General features: G+C 34.6%; 3 protein-coding genes across 3 annotated transcripts; all 3 read right to left on the bottom strand.

Moving 5' to 3' along the window:
• Positions 1-2,054: 2,054 nt before the first annotated feature.
• On the bottom strand, positions 2,055-5,612 carry LOC120121651 (U-box domain-containing protein 4-like). The gene is made up of 5 exons (XM_039140966.1): positions 5,565-5,612; positions 4,508-4,791; positions 3,915-4,031; positions 2,227-3,606; positions 2,055-2,130 (listed from the first exon to the last, which is right to left on the bottom strand). Exons 2-5 carry the CDS (start codon positions 4,784-4,786, stop codon positions 2,071-2,073), a joined length of 1,836 nt encoding a protein of 611 aa, XP_038996897.1. The 5' UTR covers positions 4,787-4,791; positions 5,565-5,612; the 3' UTR covers positions 2,055-2,070.
• A 1,862-nt stretch (positions 5,613-7,474) lies between these two features.
• On the bottom strand, positions 7,475-17,365 carry LOC120121542 (metal transporter Nramp3-like). The gene is made up of 3 exons (XM_039140874.1): positions 17,206-17,365; positions 7,805-7,965; positions 7,475-7,690 (listed from the first exon to the last, which is right to left on the bottom strand). Exons 1-3 carry the CDS (start codon positions 17,288-17,290, stop codon positions 7,475-7,477), a joined length of 462 nt encoding a protein of 153 aa, XP_038996805.1. The 5' UTR covers positions 17,291-17,365.
• Positions 17,366-17,495: 130 nt separating this feature from the next.
• Positions 17,496-18,738, bottom strand: LOC120121543 (metal transporter Nramp4-like). The gene is made up of 4 exons (XM_039140875.1): positions 18,607-18,738; positions 18,214-18,518; positions 17,794-17,930; positions 17,496-17,693 (listed from the first exon to the last, which is right to left on the bottom strand). The coding sequence occupies exons 1-4, from the start codon at positions 18,736-18,738 to the stop codon at positions 17,527-17,529; spliced, it is 741 nt and encodes a 246-aa protein (XP_038996806.1). The 3' UTR covers positions 17,496-17,526.
• Positions 18,739-23,917: the final 5,179 nt, after the last annotated feature.

A 23,917-nucleotide genomic window follows, 5' to 3' on the forward strand; every position in this document is an offset into this window, starting at 1 on the left:
ATATGATAGCAAATTTTGAGCTCTTAAGGTTGTACATTTTAGGAAACATATATTGCCCTAGTAGGAGATTGTTGGATTAAAATCTATATTTTTGGGCACATATGTATAATGTACAATGTTATCATAAAGTATGACACAAAATTAAGTCACCAATTATGTTACATTTGTTATATGTAAAGTGTCATGGAATCAAAGTGTAGATACCATAAGTTATATTTATAATTTGATGAGGGACAAAATTATAAATACTTAAAAGATTGACCTAATATTCAATCTATATAAAGAGGTAGTGGTCCCCGAGAAATAGATTAACTTGTATGACTCTTATCTCCATCAGAGAGTTTTTACAGCAAGAGAAAACCTATCTTCTTGGAAGATCACAACCAAAGAAAGACTCAAAGATTTCAATCTATCAATTAATTCAGGTACGTTTCTGCAAATCTAATATTTTGTTTTTGATGATTTGACATGATTAATCTGGTTAGTTTTTCATATTTATTTATAATTTGATTCTTACAAAAATATAATACTACGCCAAAGGCTAGCTGAAAAACGTGCGTACGGAAAAAAAGAAAAGAAAGAAAAGAAAAATTAAAAGAAAAAAGCAGTAAGTTAATGGGTGTTTTGCTTATTCTTATGCTTATCCTAATACATTGTTGTTATGAAATTATGATATTACTTAAATTATCCTATTTAATTTTTATTATATTGTCTGAATATATGATTATAAATGATCTATAATTTATGGTTAAACATGAATAATATATATATATATATATTATCATTTACCATGTTATGATTTTAATATAATAATTATGACATATTGATGTATACGGATATGTCTATTCGTATTGTATGTTACATTGATAGTTGTTACATTTTCTCTCTGTACAGAGAAATTGCTATATTTGTGTAAGGGATCTTTTTTATTCTACTTACTTCACCAAGCTGAAGTTGCTTTGGGACAAGTACGATGCATTGGTTCCTTCCTTGTGAATGTCCTAATTATCACGTTAATCAAGTACGATACATTAGTTCCTTGTCTTGTGAATGTCCTAATTATCACGTTAATCTGGATCACCTTCTTTAACCCTGCATTTTCAATTTTTGATGGATCTTTATAGGACATTCAGCCATTCAAAGTCAAATCTTGTTTCTTTAACCTTTATCAATCGTCAATCAAACTTGATGATTTATCAAAAATAATTTCATCGAATTTATCTTAGTAATGTATCTCATTTGATTGATTCAACAGTATTGTATTCAAATACATCTGGATCTTATGTTAGCAAACAATGGCGGTTGACAATGGTGATCATTCAACAGGCAGTCTAAAAAATTAATAAAAAAATACGGAGCATACAGTTAGATAATGAATTTGTCAACATGTACTACCCATGACTTATAATTTTTTTTAATAGTTTCAGGTGATTACATGGTAGATGCATACTATGCAGACGTAGCTATTCGAATGTGAGTTCTCTAATAAAAATAAAATTTTCTTTTATCATTAAAACTACTCAATAGGTTCTCCTCATCGCAAATTAAGAATGATGAGTGGAAAATAGTAAGAGTGAACGGACAAGAAAAGCAAATTTGATGTTCAAATTTATTTCCTAGACTACTTATAATCATTGTACAACCTATTTTGTCTATCACAATCCATTGCTTTAATCTTGTTATTCTGGTATAAAAGATAATATACTAGTATAATCTCTCACCTTGAAAGTAAACTTCTCTAGAGCTGTATTCAATTTCTTTATAAAACACTTGTAAGTTGTAGCACTGCATTAAGATCTATAAATCCATATATAATAAACAATTTTGAAGAGTTAACTTTTGTTCACCGAGTATATTATAAAGAAAGGATTTTGAGAGCTGGTGAGTAGTTTAAACAAGGAAAACAGATCACTAAATTCATGGTATTGGACAAGAAGCACAGTTTACAAATCATGAAATCAGTCAAATTGTTTAGTAGTGTATGAAAAATAACGAGTAAACAAATATGGTGAATGGAACAAAGATTATTCACTCATCCCAACCCATGCTGGCAAGCTCACTGCAATACATTCAGCCTCTTCCAGCATTACCATGTCGGTAGTTTCGGAAGAAGCTCAGAAGTGCCTGTGCCTGCAACAAACATCAGCTTTATGTTGTTTAATTTTTCAGGGTTAAAAGAAAGGAATTGATTGAAAAATAAAAAACGAAGACCAGAAGCAGTATCACCTTCTCTTTAGCTCTGGGGGTGCCAGACTGGGACAATGCCAGTAATGGTGGAACAGCTCCTTCTTTCAACACCAAATTGCAATACCTATTACTGTATGTACAGAGAAGTAGAAGTGCAGCAGCCGCATTTTCCTTTCCTCTTTCTGAACCCAATTCCACAACCTCAACCAGCACAGGAATGATCCCACCCTCTTCCCCAATTGCAGTCCTTCCTTCATAAATTGTAGCAAGCTTTGCCAAAAGAAATACTGCCTTATCAACCATCCCGGCCGATGGTTGCATCAAATCCACAAGATATCTTATGGCACCAGCCTGCACGATTCGAGCCTTATTTTCATGAAATCTTGACAGATTATACAAGGCTGTTGCTGAATCTTTCTTTCCCCTAGGGGTACCCTTCCTCAGCATATCAACAAGAGGCCTGATCGCCCCAGACCTTCCGATTTTGACTCTGTTTTCCTCGAGGACTGAAAGGCTGAAAAGAGCGGCAGCCGTGTTTTCTTTAGCAACAGGACTTCCTGTCTCAAGCACATGAATCAGAGGGTCAATTGCATTTGCGTTCATAATAGCTGTTTTGTTGCTATCAATATTTGATAAGTTGAGCAGTGATGTAACTGCATTTTCCTGAGTCTTTATATCGGGTGAATAAAGTAAATCAAGTAACAAGCTAATCGCCCCACATCTTGCTATTTTAATCCGATTGTCCCTACTCTGCTTGGTAAGTAACCTGAGATGAGCCGTGGCCTCACTTTGAGTTTCAATTGACGGACTCTTCAAGGCATCAACCAGCTTCTTAACCTCGGTTTCAAGAAGAGGACAGGGCTGATCTAAACTCATGGACTTAATGGGACCAAGCAACTTCACATTGTTTGACTCACACCAATTTGCAATCAGTGCCTTCATTGTGTAATTAGGTATAAAAATGGTATGAGCCAAAGTCTGCCGTGACTGGGGGCACACAGTCAGCCCAAGATCAATCCATTTCTTGATGAAATCCCGGTCATAGGTGTGTCCTGATGCGACAATCACTGGATCAGCCATTAGCTCTAGGGAAAGGGGACAGATAAACTCAGGAGGTATAAGAACTGGGCTACAGGTCTGAGATTGTTTTATTAAGACAAGGCGACTATGCATGCGAGTTACAAGATCAATAAGTTGACCAATGAACTCAACTTCTACAATTTGTTCAGCTACTTCAGCATTCTCCTTCAACTTTTCAAGGGCCATAGCCTCTATCAGAGTCTCCTGTTTTGAATTCAAGCTTAAGCTCTCAGCAATCTTCACTAGAATTTCTGAGCTTGATCCAGGACTATCCAGTTGATCCCTTATGGCTTCAATAATGAAAGACGATGTTTGCTCATATCCTACATGCTTAATTTTCTGCAAGCAGTGCTGTGATCAATCATGCCAATTGTTAGACCTCCTGAAAAGTGGAATCCTCTTTAGCATTCTTTAAACTTATAAATCAAATCAAGAAGACATTTCTTTATTTTCTCACATCTCAAAATTGTAATGCCATATTTCCATTCACTCTCTGATAGATGACTTCTCATCTTAGTAAAAACCCTTTGCTAATCGTTGAGAGAATATGATAATTATATATGAATTATAATCTACTAATAAACACAAAAATAAAAGTACAAGCTTTACTAAAAGTAAAACCCTCAATAATTTTGGGCATAAATTACCTCAAGAGTTGTAGAGCTCAAATCATTAGGAAGACGCTGATTGGAAGACTTCAAGAACTGGAATATGTCCACGCTGGAATTTTGAATCTTTGATAATAAGAACTCAACTTTCAGAACCTAGACATTAAATGGAAGATAAGGTGGTTATCTAAGTAATTGACTAATAGTTTCATTGGCAAATTCTATTCTCTATGATACTATTTTCTATAAGGCATCCAACAAAGCAATTCTCCACCTGAATGTGATCGAACATTCAAGAATCATACTTGGGGGATAAACTTATTCCAAAAGCTACGCATTCTAATAATTACTCTTTACGGGAACCAAGACAAAGTTCTCTGTCTGATCAAACGTGCAGAACATACACCTGATAAGTTATTCCATAAAAAATTAGTGTACGATGACAACAATAATCAACAAGAAGCATCATGGAAGAAAATACTAATGCTGTCAAGAGTAATTGATCAAATCTTTATCATATGAGGAGTACTGTCAATGCTAGAAAGGTTAGTTGAGGTGTTTCTACCAGCTATTACAAATACGATAAAATTGCAAAGTAAAGTAGCAAACTGAAATTATAACTTGCAACTTACAAAATAAACTTTACTCAAAAGGGGTTGCCAGGTTTCAAATTTCTCCAGCAATTCTTGTACAGAGGGACACAATTCTTCAAATGCCTTGCTAAGCACTTCATCAGAAGTAATGTCTGAACCAGTGATTGCATTAAGAATGATGTGCTTCAACAGTTTTAATATCTCTTTTGCTCGTCGGTAGTACTTCCAAATTGGTTCTGAGTTAATTTTCTCAAGGTATGACAATTTTAAAAACAAGGAAATGTTACTAAGAAGTGCTTTTAACAAAGACATCTCCATATGATCAGTTTCTGGAAGAAAAAAAAGTCAAGCAAGACCACAAATAAGAAAGAGGAGCAGAGGGTGAAAAACAGAAATAATCAATCATCTGAGTCCCATCTGAACTGGGATATTGATAAAACAAACAAATTTATGTTATCGCATTGAGATGACAAGATTCAAACAAACATTTCATAAGGTGTAAGGTTTTAGAAACTTTCTTTAACCATTATGTTTTGACCAATTCCAGCAAGTCAGTAACTTCAGAGTAATAATATCCTCTTAAAGCTCATTTTATTTTTCTGTTCTTCATTTTGTTTCAAAACCTCAAATTTTGTATGTCAGAAAAAAAACCTAACGGCGTCCTTAAGGAAATGAGCTATTGATTTTGTTTTTCTTAACAAAACCGGTAAAAAATTGTCGGAAATATTATTATTTCTACTTAAAATATTATTGAGCGTTTTATCGAGTTTTGTAATATATCAGGTAAAACACTACCTAAAACATTATTTTTTTACCGGATATATTACCAAATCCGGTAAAACTCTCAATAATAACAAAACCGGTAGAAATAATAATATTTTTGGTAATTTTTACTGATTTTATTAAAAAAATAATAACAAAACCGATAGTGTGTTTTCTTAATCGTACATTAAATTGCTGCACGTGAGACTTCCTAAAAAGAAGGGAAATTAAACTAGCACCAAAATGCATATATCAAAATTAAAAGTGAGCAGTAAACAGATATGCCACAGTAAAAGAACATTAAAAAGTTAACAGAAAGAAGAAGAAATTGTACCTTAATGCAGCCTGTGAATTCTGGGATTCTTGGGGTGTTTTTGCTTTGATCTCTTAATTCTTGATGAGAAAAATAAATTAATAGTAGTCTTCTGATGCCTGGGTCTTCTGGCGTTTTCTTCACGTCATTTTTTTCCCCTAAAATTTTTTAATAATAAATGTCCACACATTTTGTTTTGTCGGCCGAGGCGTCAATTTATTGACCGTCGATCGTCGATAATTATTAATTATTTATTTTTTATTTATATTTCTTTTTAGTTTTTTTTTAATTTTAAATAAAGATTATTCTTTGTAACATGTTTTTTTTGTTTTAGTGGCAGGAGTTTTTTATACTCATGTAACACGATCCTTATTGTTTTTAATATATTTTTTTGTATATTTTTGCAGTAGTTTTGGTTATCGTAAAAAAATTATCACGATATTTATTTTTTAATTGGTTTTGTTAGTAGTCAATTATAGTCAGATTCTCTCTTTTATCAATTCCCACTTTTGGTAAAAGATTGTTTGCCGATGTAATCAGAATTGTGTAGCGAAGTAGCCTGCTAGATTATTTGGTTTGCCACCACTCCTGTATCATTTTTAAAACGTCTTATTCGACAGAGCCAATGAGTTTTTATGAAGATTATTAGATTTTGATATTGGTTGCCATTCTCAATGGAAAAATTTTAACGCTCTTCGTATCTTTAGGTTTAACATTTTTCTTTTGTATGATTATTTTGGTGACTATTGTCTCAAAATTTCTCTCTACATTTTGATGCGTTGTAATTTTGATTCATTTTATTATTAATGAATTATTAAAAAAAATTAAAAAATTTGCATGCACATACTGTAATAGACTGTTGTGTATCCATTGCACCAACTTATAACTTGCGAAGGTATCAGGTGGCTTCACTCGATGTTCAGCTAGCAAAATTAGTCAAGAAAACAATTTATATTGAAAGAGTTTGAATGATCTAAAGGAAGAAAACAATTTATATTGAAAGAGTTGAATGATCTAAAGGAACACTTAGAATTGCAGAGGTATTAGGAATGTAGGTTGATGAGCGGACCTGAGATCTTCCAAAACATTTCCATAAGATGTCTTAAAATTCTTAATTAATATGCAAGTCTGAAGTGTGCATTAAAAGTCCATCAAAAGCTCCCGTTTGCATTTGTTTAACCTATTATGTAGTTGGTGCTCGGTGACCAATTTAAATTACACCAGAAACGATAAATGAACAGTAAAATAACATTGCTTCCTAGAGTTCAAATTTAGTACTTAGAAAACAACTCAATCAACAAAAGCATCAATTTTTTTGTCTTTCTATAAAATAAACAGATGAATGGAGTTCTGGTCCTGTAACAGGTTAAAATCAAAGTAGTCAGAATTGCATAGGTGGACACACTAGAACAAGTACACGCATATCAATAATTTCCAATAAACTTGAAAAGCACAATCCATCGTTTAAAAATCATGGTTTTCACAACCGGACCGGTTAGTAAATCGGTCATGCTATCAGTTTATTAGTTCAACCGGTCGAATCAGTCCGATCGATCGGAAGAACCAGACGAAGTCATAATTATTTAAAAAATTAAATAAAAATACCAAAAATATTTAATAAAAAATATTTTTTTATATCACAAGTTATATTTAAAAAGTCATAACTTATATAAGTTAAAAACCATAAAATCAAGTGAAACAAAATGATTCAAATTAACTACAACATAATATTTAAGGTAAAACATATTAAATAATAAATATAATTATATAACTATAATCAAAAAAATAAATTTTGGGCTAAAAAAATCATAACAAAAGTCTATGTTTGGTTTAATTTTTTTAAAAAAACAATCCCACATGGCTAAGAAATATAGAAGATCATCCCAAAAGTCTAAAGAGTAAAAATATGAGAACAAAACAATCCCACATGGCTAAGAAACATAGAAGAGATAGAGGTAATTCTGAGGGTAACAAGCAGATGAAGTAAAACCTCCAGAAACAAGGTAGATTATAAACGCAACATATCCGCCGATGAACGCAAACACTACACTTGTGAATATTACACCAGTGACTTGGGAGGAGAAGAAGTCGAGTAGAAGATACCCGTTAATCAACATCACCAGAATTGCCACGAGCCATGCAACTGTCTGCAAAGGAGAGACGGGAAACGTTTAAGAGCATAAACAGAAATGGTGGCATAGTATAACATTGGCACAGCGATTCTTTTAGACAACAAAACAAAGACATTAGCGGTAGCATACCTTGAGCACAAAACCAATTTTGAAGGTGCCCATGACTTGCTCCTTGGATACCAAACAAAGAAGTGGGATAAGAGCAAAGGGGATTTGAATCGATTGAAACACATTAAGCCATTCATTTAATACATCTAGCGCTGATTCAGAAGTATCGAAAATAAGAGCAACTATTGTCGCAACCGTCTTTCGGTTGGGCCCCGGAATTGGGCTTCGACTTGAAAAATGTGGATTGGAGTCGCCACCGATCATTTATTTAAAGATAAATGGGTTGATCGGATACCCTATTTCTTATCTGATCTGCGTCTTACGAGAAATATGTCGGGCTCGGGAGTCGATTACGGTCAAGGAAGGATTAGCACCCTTGAACCGCCCTTTCGGTACTACGTAATTTCCAGTTGTCTTAATTAAGAAAAATAACAAGTTAAATTAAAAGATAAAATAATGATCCAAAATTACTTACCTTTGACGGATTTACAAATATACCCTTTAAAAGTCAAAATATGGGTTAGAAGAGATGAATAAATGATAAATAAAGTAAAACAAATAAAATAAGGAGATTAAGTAAGAAATAAAGTAAATATAAAATGAATAGAATATATAAAATAAAAAACAATAACACTAATATATGCACAACAAACAACTAAATAAAAATAAAATGATAATGCAAATAAATAAATAAAACAAGTAAAAGAATATAAAAACATAAAATATAGGATAAATATAAAAATAGATAAATAAATGAGTAAAATATATAAAAAAGTAAAAGCATATATATATAAGTAAAATAATAATAATAAAAAAAAAGAAAATCAAAAGTAATATATACATGCAAAATAGGAAATATATAAATATATATATATATAATAACACTAATAAAAAAACATATATACATATATAATAAAATTAATAGAAAGTAATATGCATATATAACAAGAATAATAAAGTAGGAAAAAAATGATTTAGGGGGAGAATTAAATATTTTAAAAAAATGAACACCCCTCGGGGGTGGATCTAGGTTCGAAACTTCGAAATCCCACCCTTTTTTAGTCATCGGCGCAACCCACGTTTTGGGTTATTCGAACCAAATCTCAAGAAAAATAACGTGCACATGCGAGAAATGAACGAACCAATGTAAAAAAAATGCTACCTTTTATTTCCTTTTCGAATCGTTTACAACAACTTTGCCTTTGTATTTTCCGTGCTTTCCTATGTGTTTTGTGTGTAAATCCTCTCTTCAAATGGTGAGTTACAATGGCTATTTATAGTGCTTGTGGATCCTATCTTTAGGAATTTAAATAATAGTAGAACTCTATCCTATTTTTAGGAGTTTGAATCCTAGCAAAATTTTATCATATTTTTAGGAGTTTGAATCCTAAAATTCTATCATATTTTTAGGAGTTTGAATCCTAGTATGACGAAAAATGTGTGTTGACAGCTGCCCCTCTTTGCCCATAGTCGTGTAACGGGGATAGGGCAAAGATTAAAAGACACACTTTTCATTCAGTGGTGTTGAAAATTAACTTTGATGTTTCAATAACTCCCTGTCGAATTGAGTTACGGATGACTCCTCCATCGTGAAGTCGAGTTCATCTTGAAATGATATGAAATTAAAGCCGTAGTTCGAAATTTGAATCGGCACGTGGCTTCCCGTTACCCTTCGGTCTTCTTCTTGGTTTAAAGACCTTGGATCAGAATCGAACTCAGAAATCTTCATTGACAGATAGCTTTTTCTTGACTTAAGCTATGTTGTTTGAAAATGGTTGCTTGTCACTAAGGCACAGCTAACCCAGGTCCTCTTCTCGACTTGAAAACCTCGACTGCAACCGGAAAGTAGTGCGATTGATGTGTCATCGATCTGAATGGAGTCGAACTCGACAATTTTGATGGCAGATAATCTTTCTTTGAGTTGGATATCCTTCGTCGTGAAGTTGAAATCCAAGTAAGTAGCATTGTTCCAAGTCCAATATCCTCCGTCGTGAAGTTGAAATTGGCTCTGGAACCGGGAAATTGTCTGTTGACAACCAGCCGTCCCTTCGTTGTGAAGTTGAACTTGTGTTGTCTCGAGTCCAATATCCTTCGTTATGAAGTTGAAATTGAATTTGAATGAAATTTTGTTGACAAGCAGCGGTCCCTTCGTCGTGAAGTTGAACTTGCGTTGTCTGGAGTCCAATATCCTTCGTTGTGAAGTTGAAATTGGTTCTGAGATTGGAAAGTTGTTGTTGACAAGCAGCGATCCCTTCGTCGTGAAGTTGAACTTGCATTGTCTGGAGTCCAATATCCTTCGTTGTGAAGTTGAAATTGGCTCTGAGATTGGGAAGTTGTTATTGACAAGCAGCGGTCCCTTCGTCGCGAAGTTGAACTTGCGTTGTCTGAAGTCCAATATCCTTCGTTGTGAAGTTGAAATTGGCTCTGAAATTGAGAAGTTGTTGTTGACAAGCAGCGGTCCCTTCGTCGTGAAGTTGAACTTGCGTTGTCTGGAGTCCAATATCCTTCGTTGTGAAGTTGAAATTGACTCTGAAATTGAGAAGTTGTTGTTGACAAGCAGCGGTCCCTTCGTCGTGAAGTTGAACTTGCGTTGTCTGAAGTCCAATATCCTTCATTGTAAAGTTGAAATTGGCTCTGAAATTGAGAAGTTGTTGTTGACAGGCAGCGGTCCCTTCGTCGTGAAGTTGAACTTGCGTTGTCTGAAGTCCAATATCCTTCATTGTGAAGTTAAAATTGGCTCTGAAATTGAGAAGTTGTTGTTGACAGGCAGCGGTCCCTTCGTCGTGAAGTTGAACTTGCGTTGTTTGGAGTCCAATATCCTTCGTTGTGAAGTTGAAATTGGCTCTGAAATTGAGAAATTGTTTGTTGACAACCAGCCGTCCCTTCGTTGTGAAGTTGAACTTGTGTTGCCTCGAGTGCCACGATATCCTCCTTCGTGGAGTTGAAATCGCAGATGGCCCCTTCGTTGTGAAGTTGAGCCTTGACTTGAATATCCTTCATCATGAAGTTGAAATCCAAGTATTGTATGTTGCGGGTGGACACAATTCCCTTCGCCGTGAAGTTGAAACCGTGGAGACCCCTTTATTGTGAAGTTTGGCTTCGAGCTAGATATCCTTCGTCGTTAAGTTGAAATCCACTCTCGAGCAAATCGTGTCGCTTTGAGTTCAATATCCTTCTCCGCGAAGTTGAAATTGACTCTAGCTAAAACCTGAAAAAGTTATGCATATATGTGATGCTATGGATGCAATGCTCTTAGGTGTGCCTAAAATGCATATGCAACATATGTTATCTTGGGGCTCTGGAGAGAAATCTCGATCTCCAGTTGCCTGTCTGGAATCTTGATTCTTGAATCTTCAAATTTTGATCCCTGATCTTGAATTCTTCAAATGTTCAAATCTGATGTGCACATTCTATTTTTGATTTGAGAAATGCTTCTCGACCATCTCAAGTATGTGCCTGAGCTGAGTGTAACGGTTCAGATGATGCTTCAAAAGAAGTTGCCTTGAAAGAGATAGAATTCGTTTCAAGGGAAACGATCTCAAAGATATCTGTTGTTTCATGAGAAACGGTCTCAAGGGAAACAAAATTATGTTTTAAGGGAAATAAATTTGAAGATTTTGTGTTTCAAGAGTAACTGTCTCAAGGGAGATAAAATTTGTTTTAGGGGAAATAAATTCAAAGGTTTTGTTTCAAGGGAAACTGTCTCAAGATAGACGAAAATTGTTTCAAGAGAGACAAAACTTAGTTCCAAAAGAAACTGTCTCAAGGGAGACGGAATTTGTTTCAAAGAAAACATATTCAAATATTTTGTTTCAAGGGAAACTGTCTCAAGAGAGACAAAATTTATTTCAAGGGAAACTGTCTCAAGATAGACAAAACTCTTCTAGTGAAAACGGTCTCAAGCGAGACAAATCTTGTTTTAAGAAAAACAATCATGAGTGAAATAAATCTTCTTTCGAGTAAAACAGTCCCAAGTGAGACAAAGTCTGTTTTAAAAAAGCAATCTCAAGTGAGATAATCATCTGCATTAAATGAGACTGTCTCAAGCGAGACAAAATTTATATTGGAAATGTCGAATCTGAAAATGAATATCGATCTTTCTGTCTGTCGAGTTGGTTGAAGTGTAGTTTCTTGCTGCTGAGCTAAGCAACCGACATCAATCTGTAAAGGTGCTTTTGAATCGAGTATCCTTCGTCTTGAAGTCGAACTTGACTCTAAAGCTATAAAAATTATGTACGTGGAAAGAAAATGATAGATATGACGCTCTAAAATGTATGCATAAGATGCATGTAACATGAATTGGTTATATTTTATCTCTTGAAAAAGGCATGATAATTCGCATTAGGATGTTGAATCCCCAAAGATGCCTAAAAAAATGCCCCAATATTTCATGTTGAATCTTCAAAGATGCCCCAAATGTTCCTCATTTCTTGCTTCAGCATTGATTCTGAGCATGAGTTTTGTGTCTAAGAGTCACATGTCATTTACCAAGATCCACTCTAGAGAGACTGTCTTGTTTGAAAAAAAATGTTTTTCTTTCTCTTTTAATATCAATTAAAAGAGTTTCAAAAAATGTTTAATCCCAAGTTTTAAAAATATTGCCCCTTTCACAGTTTTACAATTGAGACGAATCATAAAACTAGAGTTCATTGGATATCAAAGAATTAATTACAATGTTAATCCTTCAATAAATTATAGCTATTTGACAAGTGTCAAGATCAAAGCTATCTTTGAGAGATGGTCAAGTAAGGAAAAGATAAAAAGTCTCAGGTCATTGTGTTTGGTCAAAGGTTTGGCATTTGATGCTCAAAGGTTTGGTATTTGATGCTCAAAGGATTGATGGGGTAGCTTGCATGCTTCTCTACTGGAAGTGTTCTCTGACTCCCAACCTTCGTTGTCACACTCGGATTGTGCGATGCCTTATCAAGGAATTTGTGTGATCGCCTCAGTTGCACAATTTTTATATTCGAGCCGCCTTTTCAGGTTTTCAACTCGAATCCTCCTTTGGTTTCAAGACGTTATTCAGGATTTATGTCTTGAACCCCCCTTTGTTATTTTTCTCTATCATACATTAATTACATTGTTTTTTGCAAACAAAGATTAATCCTGATGGGCGGGATGAAATCTGAAGATAGTCTCTCCTGTTTAGAAATCCATGTATGATTAGAAAGGACTTTTAAGGCACGTAATGTAGGCCAGGGTTCATGGTTATGAAAGAAAATGATAAATAGGCCCAAACAAGTGTTTCAGGGTGTTGAACCAAGGATCAATTCATTTTGATGCTTTCAATCTTGTCTTGCTCAAAATGTCTCTTTCTCTTAATGCTCTATGATCTTCGAGTGAAGTGATTCGGGAATGATTGTGCTTGATCAATCTCGTAGTTTGAAGCTTGATGCACCATTTGTCTTTAGGGAATTTTGCATGTGCTTTTTGTCCCCTTTTTTTTATTTTTGTTCTTTCTTTTTTGTTCTTGTTTTTTCCTTTTTTGCTTCTTTTCTTTTTTCTTTTTGCCCTTTTTGTTCTGATTGAATCATCGCACTTGGCATTTGGTTCACCTTTCGGTATCTCATCTGAATCAATGTCTTCACTCATGTGAGCAGATTTTCTCCACCTTGCCCCCCAGTGTGGAGGGTGATCCTTGGTTAGGGTTGAATCAGAAGAAAAAAAATACTATAGGCTCAAAAGGGGATGCAAGGGATATATATTTTCTCCTGTTGTGAAGGGATAAAGAAAGAAAGCCGTTCATCATTTCATACATGTAAGTCTTCACAGAAGAAGTATCCCCAGGGGGATAGATTTTCAGGATTAATTCTATTCACATGAAAACAGTGCAATTAATGCATGATAGAATTATTTCAAATGAATTGTTTTTTTTGCTCCTTGCTCCCATCATGTCTCAATGTTCAGGCTCCCGACGATATGTCCCAAATTGTATCTTGGAAGAATGCTCATGTTCAAATGAACAACTCAATGCCTTGGGTTTTAATGGTAAAAAAGGTTAATTTTGAGTCTAAAAAGACAGTTGTGTGATCTTATTGACTCAAAGAAAGGTATGGGTGTATCAAAAAGATAAAGGTAATGTTCAAGAATTTCAAATGGAGGTAATGTCAAAATTTGGTTTTTTGGTTATGACCATGAGTTATTTTGGGTAAAGAATCAAGGTATTTTATTCTAGGGTTTGAGACAGGGTAAGAAATGTCTAATCTTGTCATATGTCAAAAATCTATAATTCTTGAAGAATTAAAAGAATCCTTAATTCATTTAATATTCAAAGAACTAAAGATTAAAATTTGTTCAATTGCTCCACCTTAGAAAGTAACATGAATTCAATCGTTTAAAAGATGTGTTCAAACAAAACAATCCTTATAAGTACAAATGGTATATGCCATGCCCCCTTCTTCGGCAAGCGCCTTACAGTTTTCAGAAGAATTTTTGGGAATCCTTATGTGGCAACAGCTTCAACATCGTAGCCCTTAGGAGATGGGCACTCTTTTCTCAGATCATCCTGGCAGGCTTAGTCCTACAATCAACTGATCCAGCTCCCCCTGTACTGATTTTAGTTTTTCTTTAATTGTTAAAATCTTACTTTCATGTGGTGTAATGTGGTTAAGACCACTTCATCGAATCATCCGTGACTTAATTTCATGTTTATGAATATGCTTAAAAATGTAGATGAAGATGCAAAAATGCAAGAATGCATGAAATGTTCGAGGTATTGATCCAAGAAATGTGCATGTTATTATGAATAATCCTTATTGGGGACAAAAATGTTTTATCTTTTAAGAGACAAAAATATCCTGACAGCTTCTAACATGTTGACTAGTCTTCTGCTTTCGTCTTTCACCGGTTGAATAACCTGTCGAACCGCTCCGGCCTCTCTAGATGAACTGTGAAAATGTTGAGTTATTTTTCATACTGGTCCAAGAAGTCTTGAATGATCACATCTCGAGTATTTACTTTTGTTGAGTATGTTCCCAATGAATTCGTCATTGGAGCCCTTAATTGATAGGAACTATGTGAAGTTCATTAATCTGTTTCTTGAATTCGCCAGCAATGGTCTCCAATTTCAGCTATCATTTTGCCATTGTCGTGTTCAAATGGACTTCCAAGATACATAACCTTCATCCTACCCCTGCAACATCTACCAGTCAGTTCTTCAAAGATAAGCTTTCATTGTGCTTGATGTAGACCCGGTTCATTCTGAGTCCTTTATAATGCAGCAGAGTGATATACTCTTCAATTGTGGGTACCATGTCTTCAGGATTGAATGTGACACATAGTCGCCTTGTAGACTATCCTCTGTATTTTCATCTCTTGTATTACAACACCTTTGTCCATGGATTCAGATTATTCGAGTTTTAACAAACACGTTTTAGTGGATCAATGACCTCTTTTGAATGATGCAAGTGATGAAAATAAAATAAAATAAAATAAAGATGAAAAGAGTTAGTGAGGTGAAAAATAATCAAAAACGATCATAAAAATGAAAGTCCTACCTCACATGCTTATTATTCCTACCCGAACATGATCTCTATCCCGCAAGTTGATTTTGAACAAGTCCTAACCGCATAAATTTCTAGTTCACATGCTTTGAACAGAAAGTAAAGTAGGAAATAATTCCGGCATCCTAGGGTTTGGAATGAGGTTTTGGGGTGGGCTTAATTTCTCCATAGTCTCATGGGTTAGGTTCTAAAAAACGGTACCCGAGTTCTCCTTGCTGGTGCTCCCTTGGGCCTACCAGACCGTTAGTCCTAAACCCATCACAGGCTTGTGTGGACTAAGTTAAACTCGAGAGGACACATTCCCTTATGCCCATACGGAGAATAAATTCACACGAAGGCATAAGGTATATGAATCCCGAAGGCTACTTGCTAGGCCCATACGGTGAATAAATTCACACGAAGGCGTCGCTTTCACCCCCACTTAAAACGGGTTCGGAGCTCGAGTATAGAGCCTTTAGATGAAAAAAAGAAAACTTTGAAGGCTGAAATCATGAAAAAACGATTAGTCCAACTATTTACTCGAAAATAATCAAAAGTAAGTAAAAAGGATCAAAATATTACCTTAAAATTTAAACTTACCCTTTTCGTTAAAAAGACAATTGAAAATTACCTTAGCCTGACTCACTTACCGTCCCCAGCGGAGTCGCCAAGCTGTCGCAACCGTCTTTCGGTTGGGCCCCGGAATTGGGCTTCGACTTGAAAAATGTGGATTGGAGTCGCCACCGATCATTTATTTAAAGATAAATGGGTTGATCGGATACCCTATTTCTTATCTGATCTGCGTCTTACCAGAAATATGTCGGGCTCGGGAGTCGGTTACGGTCAAGGAAGGATTAGCACCCTTGAACCGCCCTTTCGGTACTACGTAATTTCCAGTTGTCTTAATTAAGAAAAATAACAAGTTAAATTAAAAGATAAAATAATGATCCAAAATTACTTACCTTTGACAGATTTACAAATATACCCTTTAAAAGTCAAAATATGGGTTAGAAGAGATGAATAAATGATAAATAAAGTAAAACAAATAAAATAAGGAGATTAAGTAAGAAATAAAGTAAATATAAAATGAATAGAATATATAAAATAAAAAACAATAACACTAATATATGCACAACAAACAACTAAATAAAAATAAAATGATAATGCAAATAAATAAATAAAACAAGTAAAAGAATATAAAAACATAAAATATAGGATAAATATAAAAATAGATAAATAAATGAGTAAAATATATAAAAAAGTAAAAGCATATATATATATATAAGTAAAATAATAATAATAAAAAAAGAAAATCAAAAGTAATATATACATGCAAAATAGGAAATATATAAATATATATATAATAATAACACTAATAAAAAAACATATATACATATATAATAAAATTAATAGAAAGTAATATGCATATATAACAAGAATAATAAAGTAGGAAAAAAATGATTTAGGGGGGAGAATTAAATATTTTAAAAAAAATGAACACGCCTCGGGGGTGGATCTAGGTTCGAAACTTTGAAATCCCACCCTTTTTTAGTCATCGGCGCAACCCACGTTTTGGGTTATTCGAACCAAATCTCAAGAAAAATAACGTGCACATGCGAGAAATGAACGAACCAATGTAAAAAAAGATGCTACCTTTTATTTCCTTTTCGAATCGTTTACAACAACTTTGCCTTTGTATTTTCCGTGCTTTCCTATGTGTTTTGTGTGTAAATCCTCTCTTCAAATGGTGAGTTACAATGGCTATTTATAGTGTTTGTGGATCCTATCTTTAGGAATTTAAATAATAGTAGAACTCTATCCTATTTTTAGGAGTTTGAATCCTAGCAAAATTTTATTATATTTTTAGGAGTTTGAATCCTAAAATTCTATCATATTTTTAGGAGTTTGAATCCTAGTAGGACGAAAAATGTGTGTTGACAACTATCATAGTAGGAATAATTGCAAAACACCTAGTGATCAATGCTCTTAGCCATTTTTTCAGCCTCAAGTTCAAGAAACCTCCCATGATGAACTGCCCTGCATAAGTGCCGGTAATAGTGCTACCTTGACCGGCTGCTAACAACCCAATTGCCCAGATATAAATAATGGGGAATGCCCCACCAACAAATTTTTCTTGAAGATACTGCCCAGCATTCACAAGACCAATGCTACTGGCTATTTCTGTGCCATAAAATGCCTTGGCAAAGACAGTTGTGACAAGCAGATTGACTATAAAGGATATCAAAAGTGCTGTGGCCGACTCTATTGAGTAATAATTGTGAGCTTCTTGCAATCGGCCTTGCTGTGATCGATTTCACGTGATAGCACAAAAGCAGAGTGCAAGAATACATTGTGAGGCATAATAATGCAGCCCACAACTCCCACAGCTTGTTTGATGGATTTGGAGCTATGTTTTGGAATCAAAACACCTGAAAAAACCAAACCATTTGATCATATCACTCATCAGTCAATTACACAATATGGTACGAAAGAAATTGCTACAGCCAACAATGGAACCGAGTGCCTCACCAAGAAGAATTTCGGTGCTACTGGGTTTTGTTTGACCAAACATCCAAGCAAATGAGACTGCCATTGTAGCAATAAGGACAGCAAAAAATGCTTCCAGCTTCCTCACTCCATAGTTTTCAAGAAACAAGAAGATAAAACTGAAACAAGGCATAGAAAGAAAAGTGGTCGTACTTCAACAAGTTATGATGTTACAGCCAGCTACTTCATAGAGGAAGGTACGGGAATAACTTAGTCAGGGCTTGACAAAATTATAACATTAAAAAGTCTCACTTTTATCATTTGCTCAGACAAAATTGGGTTTTATATTTACTAAAATAGCTCTAAATTCTTCAAAATTAAGAGATCATATATAATAAAAAAAATACTAGTGAAAGTTTGAAATAAGAAAATAATTCATCAAAAATCAATAAGAATACTGACCGATCAAAAGCTGTAATAACAACACCGGCCCACAAAGGCAAAGCACCATTACCCAAAATCTTAATAGCAATAGCACTTCCAATAACTTCCAGTATATCAGCTCCAATCAAAGCCAATTCCGCCATTACCCACAAAATCATCCTGGCACAAGTCGGATACTCTTCTCTACACAGCTCAGCCAAGTGTCTCCTCGTCGCCACACCAAGCCTAGTCGACAGCAGCTGAACCAACAACCCAATTGTCGTGGCCCACATCAACAACCACATCAAAGAGTAACCCTCTATAGCTCCCTTGAAGATCCTCTTCTAAATTACCAGGATCTAAAAACGCTATCGACATTAAAAAACTGGGTCCCATGAAAAGCCAAAGCTTTTTCCAAGAAAAAGGCGGTACATCCAGTGACCCTTCATCCCCCATTTCATCGATTCCGATGATATGTACTTTTTCCAGGAAAAAGGAGCTAGTGTCGGTGATTAAACGAATGTCTTCACTCACCCTATTTGTGCTCAGTATGGGATGAGTCATATAGGGATGTGTCAATAGGGATTGAGGGGTTATTTTAGTTGCGACTTCTTATACCATATTGGTAGAGATTATTTGAGGGTTTAAAGAGCGACTCCAAAGTCGACCTAGAGATCAACACCATATGTACATAGAGGTCGAGGACCATGAAGATGTGGTAGTACTACATCTGGATAGTAGAGCAAAAGGACAACCAGATATGTGGTCGGTGCAAAGCAGAGGGTAGCCTCTAGACAGTACACGGAGAGAGCCCGAGAGGAGTGTGATGTAGTAGACGTGATATCAATTACATTCACAATATTCCCCATTCCAATTACTACATTGATAGATCCCAATTTGTACTACTCTTATATATGCTCTTACTACTCTTATATATGCTCTTACCTAGTTCAAGAGATAAAAATCTCAGTCGAAGACTTAGAGGTATGAATTCGAGTATCGAGCCCTGTAGGTCAAGATATCCTAGTTGACAAGATTCTTCGATGATACCTAGTAGAAATTCAGGGTTAGAGCTTCCTAGAAAACTTGATGGAGTTACCTTTTAGACAATTCGACATGATCTTGGGTATGGATTGGTTAATTGAGAACAATGCCAGTTTGAAGTGCAAAGCCAGACAACTTAAGCTCAGGGCGAATAATGGTACCAAGTTAGTAATGACCAGCGAGAAGTCAATCCAATCAAAGATTGTATCAACTATAAAAGCTTAGCGGATGATCGATCGTGGGTGTGAGGCCTTCTTGGCTCATGTAGTCGACACTCAAATTTTAGTTCCAACACTCGATGATATTCGAGCAGTGTGATATTTCCCCGATGTGTTCCAGAAGAGTTGTCGGGTTTACCACCTGATTACCAACTAGAGTTTGTCATTAAGGTAATGTCAGGTTCAAATCTGGTGTCAATTGCTCCCTATCACATGACACCAATAGAATTGAAGGAGATAAAGGCTCATATTCAGAATTTGTTTGAAAACGATTTTATCCGACTGAGCATATCTTCGTGGAGAGCGTCGGTCTTGTTTGTTTAGAAGAAGGATGGGTCGATGAGGCTATACATCAATTATAGGCAGTTGAACAAGTTAACCATCAAGAACCGTTACCTACTTCCTAGGATACACGATCCCTTCAACTAGTTGAGGGAAGTGTACGTTTTCTTCAAAATCAACTTGAGGTCAGGTTATTACCAGTTGAAATGAAATAAAACTTCAATTGAGAATAAAAATGAACTCAGAATAGTTAGAAACAATAACAACTAGGTTGACATAAAACCAGCCTTGTTTGAAGCTCGGGGCACAATCAGGACACTTGAGTTACTTTAGCAGATACGATCGTACAGTTGGATATCCTAGTAAGTGCCAATACACTTCAGTTACAAGTTGGGTGCAATTGTCCCAAGACTCAATGGAGTAAGTTGGTTGGGTGTACATTTATGATACAATTTCATATTTCACCCTAAATACCTAAGGGTATATAAAAAGGCTAGAAGGGTGTGTTTCCTCCGAGATACAGAACCCTCAGTCACACCATGATGCCTACCTCAATATGTCATATCACCATTTCCTTAAGTCTTCATATATATGCCTCTAGCATGCACATTTAGTGAATTCAAGTAGTATAGTATATTTATTTTTGAGGCACTGAACTTGTAAGCTCAACATTCAGAATGTGTTTCCCTGTGAAAGTTCTTAAGAGGTCGTCCGTGGAGTGTTATCGTCACCAGGTATTTCAGCTCAATAGAGACTTCATAGTACGTCTTGATTGTATTAGAGGACATGCATTATTGTAAACCCAATTATTATTTAGTCGTAACTTTATTTTGTTTTAAACTCATTGTATTATTTTGGATGATTAGGAGCTCTCCAACGTTGTAAAACTCATATTTATTATGCTTTTATTTTATATCACTTGAATGGTTATTTTATAATGTTTTACAGTTGTTTTAAAAGAAAAAAATTGGGTTAGCCACTTCGATGGTCCCATGTGACATCATAGTCCACCGATCTTCGGGTCGGACTGGATTAGGGTGATACAGATATCAAGGGAAGGTCTGTGATGGAAATCATCCTTAGCCTTTGTGAAGTCATAAACCAAATTCTATGCAACATGAATCACTTCTTGATCATTATGTAATACATTGTCATGGGCCAACTTGTTTCTTTTATTCTATATATTCTACAGAAGAACAAAGGATTTAATGAAATCAACTTTTTCGAGAGAAGTTTTTACAGGTGTTGATATCATGTGGGTACCTATTTTGAAGAAATGGTTGTTAGCTCCATAGATTTCTCTTTCAATGAAAATTAATTGAACAAAAAGTATAAACAAATCTAAAACTCAAATTCATTCTCCTTTATCATTTAATAATGAATGCTCAAATACACTACAATCACTAGTACTCAAATCTAAAACTTTTAGGAATAACAACCATCTTGTCGTAACTTTTTTTCCAAAACGAAAATGATTTTTATTTTTAAGATATAATAAATTCTTCTATTTAGAAAATGAATAAATCTTAAATTAGAGTCACCATCGACCTTTGGGTTAGGTAGTTCGAGTACCTAAAACATTTTAAAAATAATTTAAATAAATAAAAATCATTTTTAAAACAAAATTGATTAGCGTTTACAAGAAATTCATTTTTAAGGGATCAAAAGTCGATTATGTGTGTGGAAGTGTAAACACCCCCACAACATCCAAAATTGGTACATAATAGCTTGTATACCATTGTGGTGGTGATATTAAAAAATGCTATAAATCAAGGGTTATCTAATGATTATTTTATCGCTTAATTAATCCATTACGAACTAAAAGAATATTCTCTATTTTTAAGAAGAGATCACGAGATTTGCACATCCTTCAATGGGAAGGTTACCCTATCTATCTCTTCCCTATATGAGAATATTCATTCTTTACTTATTTAGGATCTCATATTAATCATGTATAAAATAAAAATGAAGCAACATATAAAAATGAACAAATGCACGATTATCATAAAATAAGGTAATTATCATTTCACCAACATTTTATTTTATTTAAGGCATTAATTTCAAAATAAATAAAATTAACAATATTTTTTTATAGTTACTGAGCATGTTACGAACTTCTGAAAGTAACATGATTGGACCTAAGCTCATTCTGATGGTCTGCCTAAAGTAAATGATGCATTGAAACTAAATGGAGACTAAGGAAGGAAGGACAATGTTTCCACAACAACAAGATGAGACACTAGAAAAGAAACTACCCTTAGAGATAATCTTTATTACTCCACTCCCTCTCTCGACAAATCATACAGTGCTCGATCCGAATTATCCTAGAAGCAGAGGCTTGAAATTTGCATTGATGCAACCAAATGTCTTAATTATCTACACACTAGATCAGCTGGAGGAATCATTCACCGTGATGTAACGTCCACAAACATCCTACTTGACGAACAATTAGTAGCCAAAGTTGCTGATTTCGATCTCTCGAAATTAGGCATTCCTAATGTTAAACACAGTGTTAACGTGAAAGGTACATTCGAGTATCTCAACCCGAATACTTCCTATCACCACAATTGACGAATAAATATGATGTCTACTCTTTTGGAGTCGTGCTTTTCGAAGTACGGTGTGCCAAGCCGACATTTATCACCTCGATTAGGAGGGAAAAATTGAACTTAGCTAAATGGGGAATGCTTTGGTTGAGGAATTGACAACTTGAGAATATTATTGATCCAATGCTAGTGGATATAATTAACCCCAGTTCATTAAGGAAGTTTGCTGAGACAGTCGAAAAATGTTTAAGGCCATCCGATAGAGAATGGTCGATTATGCAAGATATGTTATACGATTTAGAGTATGTATTACAGCTTCAGTTAACTCCGATGAATAGACCGTATGAAGATAGTACCACTAATGCTTCATTAGAATTCACGATATCAGTTCTTCGTTAATTACCTTCCAATGACGAAGAAGATACAGCTGTAAGATTTGACGATGGTTCAAATATAACTGCTAGCCAAGTTTTCTCAATAATGAGGGTTGGTGAGGCCAGATAATTTCACCTGGTGTAGTTAATAAATTACATTTTGTAAGTGGTATTATTTTTGGTAATTTCCCCCTTTATATGTTTTTATTGACTCAAATCCAAGATGATTATGCATTGTAAACTATGACAAATAAATTTTTAAATATTTTCTCTTTTGTGGTCAAACTATAACACTAGAAAAGAAACTACCCTATTTTCCTTGAAGAGGTCAGAAAGGCAAAAGCAAACGAGACGTTCATTCCAGGTATTTATGTTATTGATATTAATTTGTTAGCATATACTTATTGGGTATTAGATACCAATTATGGTTCACATATTTGTACTTATGTGCGGACACTACAAAAAAGAAGGAATCTGGCTAAGGGAGTCATGGACTTACGAGTGGGAAATGGAGCAAGAGTTGTTGCATTAGTTATAGGGACATTTTTATCTTTTCCTAGTGGGCTTGATTATAATTTAGAGAATTGCTATTTTGTGCTAAGTTTGAATAAAAATATTATTTTTATTTCTTGTTTGGATAAGATTGGTTTTCAGATAATTATCAAGAATAATTGTTGTTCGTTTTATCTCAACAGTGTTTTTTATGGATCGACAAAATTAGTTAATGGTCTTTATATTTTGGATAAAGAAAATGTCATTTGTAACATAAATACAAAAATATCACAGACAAATGATTCAAATTAGACTTATCTTTGACATTGTCGTTTAGGCCATATAAGTGAGAAACGTATATCAAAGCTCCATAAAGATGGATTCTTAGATTTTTTTGCCTTCGAACAATTTGATGTGTGTGAATCTTGTTTATTGGAAATGATAACTAAGGCTCATTTTAATAGTAAAGGTGAGCGAGCAAGTGATGTATTGGAATTAATACATAGAGATGTATATGGGCCAATGAACACACCAGCTAGAGGTGGTTTCTAATACTTCATTACATTTACCGATGACTTCAGCCGGTATGGTTACATTTACCTTATGCACCATAAATGTGAAGTACTTGAAAAGTTCAAGAAGTTCAAAAATGAAGTACAAAACTAATTAGGCAATAGTATTAACGCACTTTGATCGAATCGAGGTGCAGAATAATTGAGTATAGAGTTTGATGAACTCCAAAAAGAGTGTGGGATTATCTCACAGCTTACACCACCTGGTACACCAC

Source organism: Hibiscus syriacus, unplaced genomic scaffold, assembly GCF_006381635.1.
Source record: "Hibiscus syriacus cultivar Baekdansim isolate YM2019G1 unplaced genomic scaffold, ASM638163v2 tig00110377_pilon, whole genome shotgun sequence".
Classification (NCBI taxonomy): Eukaryota; Viridiplantae; Streptophyta; class Magnoliopsida; order Malvales; family Malvaceae; genus Hibiscus; species Hibiscus syriacus.